This window comes from Epinephelus moara, chromosome 5 (genome assembly GCF_006386435.1).
Source record: "Epinephelus moara isolate mb chromosome 5, YSFRI_EMoa_1.0, whole genome shotgun sequence".
In the NCBI taxonomy this organism is placed as follows: Eukaryota; Metazoa; Chordata; class Actinopteri; order Perciformes; family Serranidae; genus Epinephelus; species Epinephelus moara.
Genome location: NC_065510.1, coordinates 8,501,808 through 8,514,900, shown reverse-complemented (window position 1 = coordinate 8,514,900; position 13,093 = coordinate 8,501,808). Strand labels below are relative to the sequence as shown.

Sequence of the window (13,093 nt, the reverse complement as noted above, 5' to 3'; positions counted from 1 at the left end):
ATTATTTTCACTGCTACAGGGTTCATGGAGCCCCGAGCCCCCCCGACACCTGTGGAGCCTGAAACTGCAGTCAGGAAGTGTTGCTGCTTCAGGACCTCCGGGACCTTCAGGACCTCTACACTGTGTCTGAGATTTAATAGTTAATCTAGTGATTAGTTTCACAGCTGAGCCAGTGATGTGACTAATATTGTGTAAAACTTTTATCAGTGTTGGAACCAGTGGGTTGAGATTCTGTTTGCCATGAACACATCTTGAATTTACTCTGTTGGTTTATTTGTAAAGGATTATATTCGATGGTCGACAGAAAAAAAAAATACATTAATATATATGCAGTGACACATTCCTTAAGAATTTTACAAAGACAAAGTGACAAAATCAATCTAAAAAATGTTACATGCACCAATAAAACTAAAAGTAAACATAAAGTAAATCTCAAACTAAATCATAAATAAAAGAAGGTGTTAAAATTAACATCAAGGCAAACAGAGAAGATTACAGTAAAGACGAAAGAATGTAAGGTTTTATCTGTTGAGTTGGCCAGATGTGTAACAGGGATGCTTAAAGATTAATAGAACAACAGAACTTATAAAATCAGCACATATGAAAGATGTGGTTATGGATGTGTTTATCTTATCACATTATGTGGAAATTGAAAATGACAAATTTCATTTTTACAGTTTCTGGTTTTGATTAATGCTGTAATTTTGTTTGTTTTGTACAAAATGCAACCATTTAAAATTGTATATCCCTCCCATGAGCTGAAATAACACACACTAGTCCCTCACCAGTGCATAAAAAAATATCTGATGACTCAGTGGTTTAGGGAAGTGATGCAACATCTCAAACTTGACAAACTCAGATTCACATTAAATGGCTCTTTTTATGGAAATTATGCAATATACACTGTTCTCTTTACTGACAAATCTACGTGATGATAATAATAATAAACTTTATTCATATAGCACCTTTCAGAACATACAAAGTGCTGCACAATAAAACTAAATACATTTTAAACACAAGCATCAGTCTTTGTTTTACAGAAAAGAGCCATACGAATCATCACAAGATCACAGTACACAGAGCACACTAATGGTTTATTTGTAAAATTAAGAGCACTTAAATTCCTTGATTTAGTAGATTACAAGATTGTGCAGCTAATGTATAAAGTTCATAACAAGTTTATGCCGAGTAAAATTGTAAATATGTTTGAAAAAAAAAGATTCTAAGTATGAACTTAGAGGAATATATATGTTTAAAAAAATAAAAGCTAGGACTGATATTAAATGTATGTCCATCTCTATAAAGGGGGTGAATTTATGGAACAATCTTGAGGATGAATTGAAATTATGTGAGACATTTCAAAGATTTAAAAGTCTCCTCGAGGAAAGATGATTGATACGCACAAGCAAAATGTTTGATTTTTTGGGAATTAGGTATTTTAAGTATTGTTTGTTTGTTGCTGCGGAACATTGTTGACTGGTGATGTGTAATCGGTTGGTACTGTTGCCTTTGCATTTCAACTGAAATAGGAAATGGTGTAAATTATGAATCTTCACAAAATATATTTTTTCTGCTAGTTGTAACTAGGTGAGAAGGGTAGGCGTCATAAGCTTATAGCTTCAGCCTACACCTTTTTCGGTTAAAATTATAAGAGATACTACGTTGTGCNCCCATAAAAATATCTTTTGTGAATCATCACAAAAGATATTTTTTCTGCTAGTTGTATCTAGGTGAGAAGGGTAGGCGTCATAAGCTTATAGCTTCAGCCTACACCTTTTTCGGTTAAAATTATAAGAGATACTACGTTGTGCTACGTTGTACTTTTTGTTGAATGACCGAAATAAACATAAACATAAAGTCCAAAAACCTTAAGCAGCCTTTACTGAAATGACATGATATATAAAAACCAAAGCACTTCAACTTAAAACACCATCATTGTCAGAGTCAAATAATGACACACAGGCAAGTACATCCTGTGTAAATGAAATAAAAACTACTATTACCTCCTCATGGCTGTACGCCTCCGCAAACCAGTCAAGTTGCAGTTGCAATTTACATCCATGTCTGTCTAGACTCATACGTAGGCGTGACAGCTGACAATGCTTCAAATATGGATGCTGCTGCCAAGAAGCTACATATTCTAAAACATGGATGCTTCACACACATCTCTTCATCCCGGCAGCACAGATGATCTATACAATCGGCACAGTTTTAAGATGGACACCCAAGATTAGTGTCACCAATTCAGTATGTGAACAAATGTCTCCCCTTCTGTTCCTGAGTTATGACGTTAAATAAAGGCCAGAAAAGAGTTTCTGCAGAACTTCATGATGTCACAGTGAAGTTGACCTTTGACCCTCTGGATATAAAATCTCATCATTTCATCCTATTAGACATTTGTGTGAAATTTTGTCCTGCTTAGCATATAATTCTTGAGTTATGCCCAAAGCATGTTTTGTGAGGTCACAGTTACCTTGACCATCGACCTTTGACTACCAAATTTGTTTATGGGAAGAAAAAATGAACTTCAGGCACTCAAGCCTGTAGCAGGGACAGATGCATTTAAATTAAGCTAAAAAGCCTTTATTCAAAAACCATGGCTGCTTACATTAAAACACTGACCAGTTTTGACCCTGGATGGACAGGAGTCAAGCAAAAAATATTTATACGCTTGGTGGGGGGTGTCACCCAATCTTGTTTAAAAACTGAGCACAGGTAGGTGACAGCAATGGATAACAATGAGAGGACATTTTGAAAGTGACACGCCCCCACAAGTATTCTCGTGCTGACCCTTTACTTCAAGACCAACTGCGTTTTTTCTTGAGTGTCATATGATAAAGACGGTCATTGAGCACACACTACTTCCTTCTCCAAAGTTTAATTTGTTTATCTCTGCGTCCAAGAAGATGTTTGTGCCAAATTTGAGGAAATTCCCCTCAAGGCCTTCTTGAGATATCAGGAGAATGAGACAGATAAGGTCACAGTGACCTTGACCTTTGACCACCAAAATCAAAACAGTTCATTGTTGAGTCCAGGTGGATGTTTGTGCCAAAGCTGAAGAAACTCCCTCAAGTCTGGTCTTAAGATATTGCACTCATGAGAACGGGACAGACAGACAACCTGAGAACATACTGCCAATATGCAATATGCATGCAACAGTTTTTCGGAAACTCACGATACTGTTGCAGTTTTTCATTTGGCTTTTTTTTTAATGGTCCAATGAAGAAATTGCTTAGAAAGAAAAATATCTACTTCTCAAAAAGCTTAAAAGACAGACAGACACCTGTACCAATGGTGGTCTGGTGATGAAAAAGGGGGTAACAAACAAACATCGGTTGCTATCAGGTTTTATTGACTATTTCTCTGGGCTACATCCACACCAGAAACTGAAAGCTTTTCATAATAAAGTCAGACAGAAATTCAGAAGTTTTTGTAGAATTTAAATACATCTCTAGATTGTTTTGAGAACTTCAGCTTCCTAAAAAGAGATTCCTTACAGTTTTTTGAAGGCTCAAACAATCCAAAAGAGAAGCTGCAGCAGAGTGGTTCTCACTGCTGACGCTGCCAGTGATGGTAAACCACATCTTAAATAGGTCTTGAGTGAAAAACAGTGACCTGTCCTCTAATCAAATATTTAACCGAATTTGTGGTCTCACCCTGTTGACCCAGAAGAGTAGAGCGTTCTCCCACGGAGCCCTGACACCCATCTGCTCCGCCTCCGCCGCCATCTTCACCCTGCCCACCGTGTCTTTAGCAACCAGCGTCATCAGAGCATCAATCAGGGCGAGGTGGGCTTTCTGCACCAATCACAAGAGGGACAATTTAACCACCTGACCGACCTGAACATACAATGACACATTTAACCAATAAAATCAGTACTTTAATATTCATAGTATGTTATACTTTAGAGATAAACATTTACAACAAAGGACCACACACACCTTGATACACTCAAACAGCTACACACAAACACATCACGCCAATACACCCACCGTCTTGATAGGGGTGGAGCTGAGGTCCTCCTCTGTGACGTCTGCATCCTGGACCTTTGGAGCGAAACCTTTCTTAATGAGGAACTGAAGCAGGGCCGAGTTGTCCGCCGGGGACCCCTGTGACGCTGGCTGAGAGACCCCCTGCGCCTGTGCCAGCAGGGCCTGGGCTCTGCAGTAGATCTCCGGGGAGAGTAGCAGCTTGGAGACGGCTGGCTTGAGGTGCTCTTGGTCATACTGGTCCTTGTACAGCGGCTCCCGCAACTCCACAGGGACATTTTCTAAAAAAAGGAAAGAGGAGAGTCTCATTGAGCTTTGTAGCCACGTGACTCTACGGATGGAAATGTCGGTTTGTCGGTAAGTCCACCACTTTAGTCCAGACTATCTAAACAACTATTACATAGATTGCCATGAAAATTGCACTGACATTCATATTCCCCTGAGGATTAATCTTACTGACCTTGCTGATCCCTTGACCTTTACTCTAGCACCACCAGCAGGTTGACTTTTCAATTTCTAATTTCAGTGAAACCGTGACAACATTTGGATGGATTGTCATAAAACATAAGAGAAATATACCTGGTGCACAGGTCACGTCTGACGAAGAGCACACAGCTCGAAACGTACGTCACGGTACAATAAATTACATTTTTTTTCTGCAAAGAGTCCTGCAGTGTTGCGAGTCATTCACCCTTCTTTCAGCACAGAGGATTAACACCTTTGTGATCCTCTGACTTTTGCTCTTGCACCATCTACAGGTCAAAGTTTCTGCTTATTTTCTGAAATATTTTAAGACTGTCTTGTGGGGCGGGGCGATATGGACAAAAATTAATATTTTGGTATTTACAGGCGATACAAGATATATATCTTGGTATTTTCTACAAAATGGGCGACATGTTTTCAGTTGCAAGTCAAAGCCACATTTGAGATGTCACAAGCACTTTTATAAAAGCAGTAAAATACAAAGACAGGGATTTTATTCCCATTTGAAAATATACAGCTGCACAACATGTACATGAAAAATCATATAAAATAAAAAGTAGGGCTCTACATTAACATGTTTGCACATAGCAGTGGAGCTACAGAGGTTTAAAGGTTTGCAGCACAGGACACAAAACTATAATGTGACTATAAAAGTAGGCCCAAATCCATTGTAGTTTAAAATAAATAAAAATCTTTGTGAAGGGAGTTAAGAAGTCATTTTCCATCTGTTGGCCTTTTAAATGAATCTAGTGCTGGAAAATGATTTAAATCTTTTTATTTATTTAGGCTATTTATCTTATTTATGCACAGAGCATCAACAGAGAGGCTGAGGGAGGGAAGCGAGAGACACTTTGTCCGCGTTATATACGTCTTGTATATGAAACGTCTGTGTTGTCGCTGCTTTTTTTAAACAGGTGTTGTTTCAGTGTCACACATTAGACTACAACTGCCAAGAAGAATGACGATGCACTGTGATCCACCTCACACACAGACTAGCAGCGCAGCACTGGATTGCACCTGTGCTGCGGTAATTTCATTCATCTCACAGACTGATTTATGTGCAGCATAAAGACCGATGTCCCACTGTAGACTAATTAACAAACAGATTAAACAGAGGAGCAGCTCTGTGTCTCTCTGAGTGTTGCTGGAGAACTTGTGAGTGAGTGAGTGGGGCGGAGCTGTGTGGAGAGTCTGAGAGAGGAGAGATGCACACTGGTACGCGTTATGTAACACAACTTGACCCTATATCGATGTAAACCGTGTTGTCTAAATTTATACCTTGCTTGAAAATATTCCTTATATGTTACATGGTCTTTCTATCACCCAGCACTACCCTGTTGATGGGTGCCCACACAAAAAAAGGTGCAGACATTTATAGTTCCCAGAGGATGAATCCTAATAACTTTGGTGATCCCCTGACCTTTCCTCTAGTGCCATCAGAAAGTTGCCATTTTTGGATGTAAGTGAAACCATGACAACTTTTGGATGCGTTAACTCCTGGGATCCTCTGGCTTTTACTCTTTCGCTATCTGCAGCTCAAAGTTTTGAAGCTGAAATATTTCGACATCTTCCCAATGGATTTGCATTTGCATAAAATTAGTACAAACATTTATGGTTCCCAGAGGATGAATCCTAATGACTATGGTGATCCTCTGACTTTTCACCTAGTGCCATCATCTGGTCAAAATGTCAGTCTGTCCAACAGTTTATCAAACATCTGCAAAACTTAGACATTCCCATCACCCGTACGTTGTGTTTGGTGCTAAGAAGCAAGTGTTTGCAGAGTAAGACGCTGAACTAAGATGGCGAACATGACAAACGTTACATCATCAACAGCAGTTAACATTCAGCTCAAAGTACTTCTGTGCAGCCTCTCAGAGCTGACAGAAGGAAAGCAACAACCGTGCTTATGAACTCAAAGGAGCTCAGAATTAATATTTTAGTGGGTGGCGGAAGTTGAAAGAGTCCACTCTACAAGCGGAGATAATTATCAAGAGAGTAAAGGGACCCATTCATCTACAAAAGGATGTTCTCTACGCTGCATGTGAGGAGAAACAAAACCATAAAGTTTATGGTGCAGAAGTAAGATATTTCTTGCCTTCCTGCAGATATAAGAGATGGGGAAAAATGAGTCAGCTTCCCTGCTTTGTTCTACTCTAATTGCTTTGTCCACTCATTGTCCCCTGTGGAAAGGCTTACAATGGTCACACAGGCGGCTGCCAGGAGACTGCGGCTCCACTATATTATCAGTTCTGGAAGAGAAAACCAAATAACTACTGGATAAAATAAAAGCAAAGAAGTTTTCCCACTATGGAGATGCGATGACGGTAAATGACAGCGTCTGACTGCAGGGAGCCTGCAGGACAAGATAATGTCATCATCTGCATGAACAGCTCAGCTAGGTCCCCCAGACAAGTATGTGTGTGTGTGCATGCCAAGTGATCTATGGTTTGCACAGCCAGAAGCTCAAACCAGTATGAGTGGGTCATTTCATAGACACATACACACTGTGGATACAAAAACACACACTTCCCTGGCTGACCCATATTCCATCTCTGGAAGGCTGTACAGGGAGTCAGGATAATCCTGAAGATTGGAGCGGACTCCTTAAAGGAATATCAGAGTCTACATCGCTTCCATTTACTACAACAGTCAATCCTCCTTCCCTCAAAGCCTTTACCAATTCCTCTCTTCTCCTTCATCTGTCCTTACATCTAACTATGACTCGTAATGAGGCTAAAACTGCTCCTCTTTCCCTCTGTAACCTTTATGTAACTGCAACTCCTTCTTCCCATCCGGAGGAGGAGAGAAATTACTGCATAGCCACAGTGAATTTGAATAGGAGCCTCTATGTGTGTCACTACATAAACAACAGTTAAAGCGCACACTCCACTGCAGTGTGACACACACTGTTTGGGGTTAAACCCTCCGCCTTTCACACTCTGCAGCACTGGGAGGAAATAGGACTGCCGTCACCATGGGAATGGTGGAAATGGAAAGTAGCCATTCTGTCCTGATCACAGCAGAGGCGATGAGACTGGACTGCAGAGTAGGAACCAGCTAACCCATTTAACTTGATTCAATCAGAGGAAAAACAGAAACAGGCAGCGAACACTGCACAACACTAACACTGTATGGATTGTTTGGGTATGATCAGACAGACATCACCAAAAATATATAAGTTATTGACAAGATAATTCATTCAAATCTCCCCTCCAGTGTCATCACACGTATACAAACTCATGAGGGGCTGCTGATTTTCAACCAGCTTTGTATCATAATAACAACGTGGACAGTATGTGTGAATGAACTGTGGTAAACTTCCCTCCATGTTATCAGCGCTCAGATCAACCTGCTCATCTCTGGGCTCTAATCCTATGGATTTCGCTTCATCCAGTGGATTCTCACCGGCTCTAGGCTGTAGCTCAAACCACAGAGCACATTCTCGTACGTCCGCCACCATGGACAGAAAGAGTATAGACACAAATTGAGAGGGAAAGCACCCGAAACACATTTTAGTGCACTGTTTGGCTGTAAAATGAAAGTGGGTGCCATACTGTGTCCTGTATTATAAAAATGGAGGCTGAAAAACACTTAGGTCAAACAGTAAAACTAAGTAGTAGGCTACTGATCAAACATGAGCCAAGATTCTGTTACTGCGTTGCCTATTTCTCTCCTAAAATGTTTTCAGAAACACATTTTAAGTTACTGTTAAAGGAGCTGTATGTAAGAAATCTAAAGCAAATAGTCGTAAAATCCTCCTAATATGTCACAGAGACTAAGGAATAATGTTCATATAACATACTGATCTCACCGACAACAATAGTACAGCCGGAATATTCGCATTTAAACATTTTTTTTTACGGTCTGAAAGTCATGTTTATGTTTTGAATTTGTGTTTTGGCCTGTTGCGCCACCCACCGCCGTCTACCACTCACGCAGTCAGTAGAGTCTCAGCATCAGTTACAGTTACGACTGAGCTACAATGGCTGACGGTGCGACTAAACCCAAATGACCTCGTTATGATTCCCAAAAACGCCAAGACAAAACTCGAGGCAAAGCGAGGGTCTATATAGGAGATGCTTTTGAACGGTGGAGACGGTTTAAAGCGGAGAAGAATTTGAAATCGGATGTCGAAGTGGCTACTCTTCTCCTCGACTGGTAAGCTTTAGCCAAAGTTGGCTAACTAGCATCATAGCTAGACAGGGATGGACATTTCGAATACTTTCAACTGTTATTCATTTTCGATCATACATTGTAGCCCATGTGCAGGTGGGTCATCGACCCGACTGATTTTTTTAAGAAACAAACGTTAGCAGCACGGCAAGCAGCATTAGCAGTGTCCCTGTACATAGCATTAGCAGCTGGCTCCTCCTCCGCTGTATCCCGGCAGCAGCGTTAACAGCAGAGAAGCCAGTGTCTGGCGGACACGACTCGCGGCAGTATTTTGAATTTGAGTGCAGTAACCGTTTTGGTCACATTCTTACATACGGCGCCTTTAACTGTAATTCAAGATAGTTTGTTGTCAGTCATCTGCCACATTGTTTCCTCAAGAAAAACAGCCCAACTTGCATTGAGTCACTCAATGACGCAGTGCGTCTTGAGTGTGGCGCAGTGCATTCTGGTAGTTGTACGTGTTCTACCTTTTGAGCAAGAGTGAATGCCGCAGCTGTTATCCTCTGGTTTCTCTGCTCATGCAGCACCAATTTCTAAAGTATCTGTGTCTTTCTACTGCATACACTACCTAGTTTTTCAGCAGTGAAAGACTCCTTTAAACATACTCATTAGAATTTTCCAGAGGCCAAGTTGAAGTCCTCCGATTCCTTGTTTTATCAGACCATCTGTAAAAGCTCAGATATTGAGTTTACTCTCATATATAGTAAAGAAGATCAGCATCTTGTATGTTTCATCTCATGTTGTCTAAATGCCTATTTGTCTAGACCAAAAAAAGACACAGAGATCATTAATTCTCTTTATGTTAATTAATAAATGACTTCGAAAAATCTAACATGTTCTCAAAAATTGCAATTCTCTGCATGGCTACTTGAGGCCAGTCAGTCCCTACAGACACTCATATCAAATGCCCAAATCTACAGCAGAGATAAACATTCACAGCCTGATACAAAAAATACCAACAAAACATGGAGGAAATGTCCCTGACAATTGTTTTAGAGCAGTCATCCTCTGTCAGCATCAGGTAGAATGAATCTCAGCTGAATCCGGATTGTGTTTGAATCCCACGTGTGCCTTTATTAGCGCTATTTTCTTAAGGGCTTCCATTAAAATTCTATGAGGCACCCGGTGGGCATTTTCCAGTTGACAGACAACAATAGCCTCCCCTGCTGAGAGGTTTCAGCTCATCTCTCCTCCTGTCTCACTGACTGACCGGACACAAATGTAACATGAAATTCTGTCCGAAGCCATTACTGCAGCACTGAAACAAAAACATGGATCATTACATAAAGAGAAACTGTGCAACTTTACTGTTGCAGTATGAGCCTACAGTGTGACATCACGGTGTTAGTCAGCAGAGGCTGAACCCACGTACAGGGTGCATTGACTGGAGTGTGTCATTCGCACTGAAGCTGGTGTGAAATAACAGAATCAGCACTGGAACAATAAGATGACTGAATTTTGATTATTAATGTTAGTTATTAAACACAGCTGCCAGATATTCTCTGTTAAACATCAGTGTAAATTAATATATCTTTGGATTTTTGAGCGTTGATCCAACAAAAAATATCAATTCGAAGACTTAACTTTGGCTCTTGGAAATATTATGTGCTTTTTCTAATTTATCAATTTCTATTTACATATTTTTGACATGTTATGGATAGTCATAGCTGAAAGTAATCAATTGCACCCATTAAAAGGAGCCCCCTTCAGTATGATGTCACCCAATGCAACAAAACTTGAACACAACAAGCCTTATAACTGTGTTATTTGTCTCAGTGGTAGTACATTGGATTACATTGGACTTTGCAGGTGTTACATTGGTGCACCCACTGTATTTTGGGGCCACTCAAAATAAACATGAAATATGCTTTTCCATTTCTAGCATATTTCCCAAGGGATATATGAATAGCACTTATTCTTAAATGCATGCATTTGTGGACACGTGCAGCAGCTTTAATCAAAACCACTCCATTGTCTTGAAACCCACTATGTCACCTTCACTATACTGCCACGCGCTATAGCACAGCGTGCGTGCGTAACACTGACACAAATATTATGCGGCCCTGACCCATTTGCTGCCAGCCAACACATATCTATGCGTCGTTTACAGTCGATTTATTCAATTATAGTGCTATAGGCTTTATGGTTCTATCTATGTTTATCTCTGCAGGTTACACTGAGGATGGTGAACCCCTCCACGGGCCTGATGGAGCCTGACAAAAGGCTTTGTTGCACTGCAGCGATGACAGCCTCCAGTACCTTCAAGCATCATGCACCACTGAGGAGATTCCTCCTGACAAGCCTCATATTCACGTCAGTAATTGGCTAAAAAAATGCTTCAGTAATCTGGTAACCTACATGCGGAGCTAAATCTGCACAGCCCGGGAGGGAGGGAGGGACGCGCAGGTTAACTAGGCTGATCACCAGTGCAGCGGTGGATGATGAGGATGGATGCTGGGCAGATGGATGCTGGAGGTTCCCCTCGAAATAAAACGACAAGTCTGACTCCGGCTCCATATATAGCTGGATAAATTATTAAGCGCCCCACCCAAGCAGCGCCTCAGTGATGAGAGCAGTGAAAGACGGGAGCCTGTACCTGCAGAGCCGTACGATTTCGACAGCAGCCACCGGACGCTGGCGCAGATCTTCGCCCGGCTGAAGTCGTACTTGTCCAGCGGTTTGATCTCCGGCACCGAGAAGGTCTTCTTCATCGCGCTGGGAGAGTCCACCATGGCCGCGCTGCGCCGCACGGAGCACACGGAGGCAGCAGGAGGAGGACCGCACCGGGAAAATGTGAGGAGGAGGGATGGAGGAGGAGGAGAGAGGGGGGAGGACCCTGTGATGCAGACACACACTGAAACATGAGAATGACAACAAGGCGACTTAAAGTTAAGCAGAGCGGCTGAAAATAGAAACATGAGGCCCAATGTTATCACATACATGAATCAGAAATCAGATATATGGAGAATAACATACCTCACAATAAGATATCGACGCGGCTCCACGCCCCCGTGAACGTCACAACTTGGCCAATGGAGATGTCACAGAGATAACTCGAAGGTTTCATATTGTCAGCACATGCGAGCAGCAGTAATATTCCTAATAGATGCTCTGGAGAAAAACAGCATCGCAGTTTTTGCCCGAGAGCGCAGACTGAAGATGTCTACTTCCACAGGAATCACAGTGTACGTGTCAGTGACAGTGTCCCCTTCTTCCACATGGAGGTGCCATTAAGCAAGGCACAGACTTTAACCCCAGCCTTCCAGTTAACCTGTAGAAATGTTGTATTTGTATTGCAAAGCGCAGAAAATGACAACGAATGTCAAAGAAACGAAATTCTGGTTCATTTCTGTGCATTTGATCCACTACAAGGTGTTCCTAGGACTGGATGAGTAAAATTCCCATGTGGTATCATAGGAAGTTATTGAAGTATGTAAACTTGTAGTGAGTTCATGAAGGCTCATAGTATAGTTTACCATAAACTATATCCAAAATGGTGGCTCCTCTTTTAATGCATATGCTTTTCTGTCAAGCAGCAACCTCTGGGGCTGAAAAATGAAGCCAACACCAAAGTGACAAAAATGACAGTGATGCCAGTCACTCCCACTGACACTCTTATTAAAATGCCCAACCTTAACTTTCTATTACACCACAGAGTTTGCATAAATATAAACCTGAGTCATCAGACAGATGTTTTAGATGTGGTATTGAGGAGGGCTCATTTCTGCATTGCACCTGGTCATATACAAACCACTGCCACCATTTTGCCACGATTTTAGTGAGGTCATGGCAAAACATGTATCATTTGCTTTTCCATTGGACCCACAAATTTGCTTACGAGGGAACTTTACAACCATTTGTGCTTACCGTATTTACAGAACTTCCAAAAGAGGTTTATGGAAATAGCTTTAAGCACTACCAGGAAATGCATAGCGGTGACATGGAAGTCTGATTCCCACCTTCTCATGGCCAGGTGGTTTTTGGAAATGAACAGCTGCATTCCACTTGAAAAGATCACGTATAGTATGAAACAAATACAACACCTTTAAGATTTGGCAGCCCTACTTGATGTATAGCCTACTGAGACTTTACTAACACCTCTGTCAGATTTGTTATAAAAAGGACATCGCATTGATACACCATTAGTCCTCTGATTAAGCCAGGATTATTTATATTGCTTCTTACTTTGTGTTGTTTTTATTTTACTTTTAGGGAGGGGATTTGGAGCGTGTTTGTGTGTGTATTCATCCATGTACATTTTGTTACATGGAAAATTTGAAAATAAAATATAAAAACAACCTTACAGCAGAAATTAACATGTTTACAGCCTGGTGCAAAAACTGTTTTGGTCTCTAGCTTATTTCCCCCTTCATGACAATTTTTATATAACTCATCCATTTACATTTTATTAAGGCTTAAAGTTACTCATAATAAGGGCTGATCTG

At 41.0% G+C, this 13,093-nt stretch overlaps 1 protein-coding gene across 3 annotated transcripts in view; it reads right to left on the bottom strand.

Moving 5' to 3' along the window:
• The window catches only part of LOC126390821 (calmodulin-regulated spectrin-associated protein 3-like), a 25,743-nt gene extending 13,806 nt beyond the window's left edge, over nt 1–11,937 (bottom strand). For 2 of the 3 annotated variants that reach the window (XM_050045291.1, XM_050045293.1), the window contains exons 1-4: nt 11,625–11,937; nt 11,245–11,502; nt 3,993–4,270; nt 3,657–3,797 (exon numbers count right to left, since the gene is read on the bottom strand). In XM_050045291.1, the coding sequence (XP_049901248.1) occupies nt 3,657–3,797; nt 3,993–4,270; nt 11,245–11,380 (555 nt within the window). In that variant the 5' untranslated portion in view covers nt 11,381–11,502; nt 11,625–11,937. The remainder of the gene's footprint in view (nt 1–3,656; nt 3,798–3,992; nt 4,271–11,244; nt 11,503–11,624) is intronic. The other variant, XM_050045292.1, reaches the window with a different exon arrangement.
• Between the last annotated feature and the right edge of the window lie 1,156 nt (nt 11,938–13,093).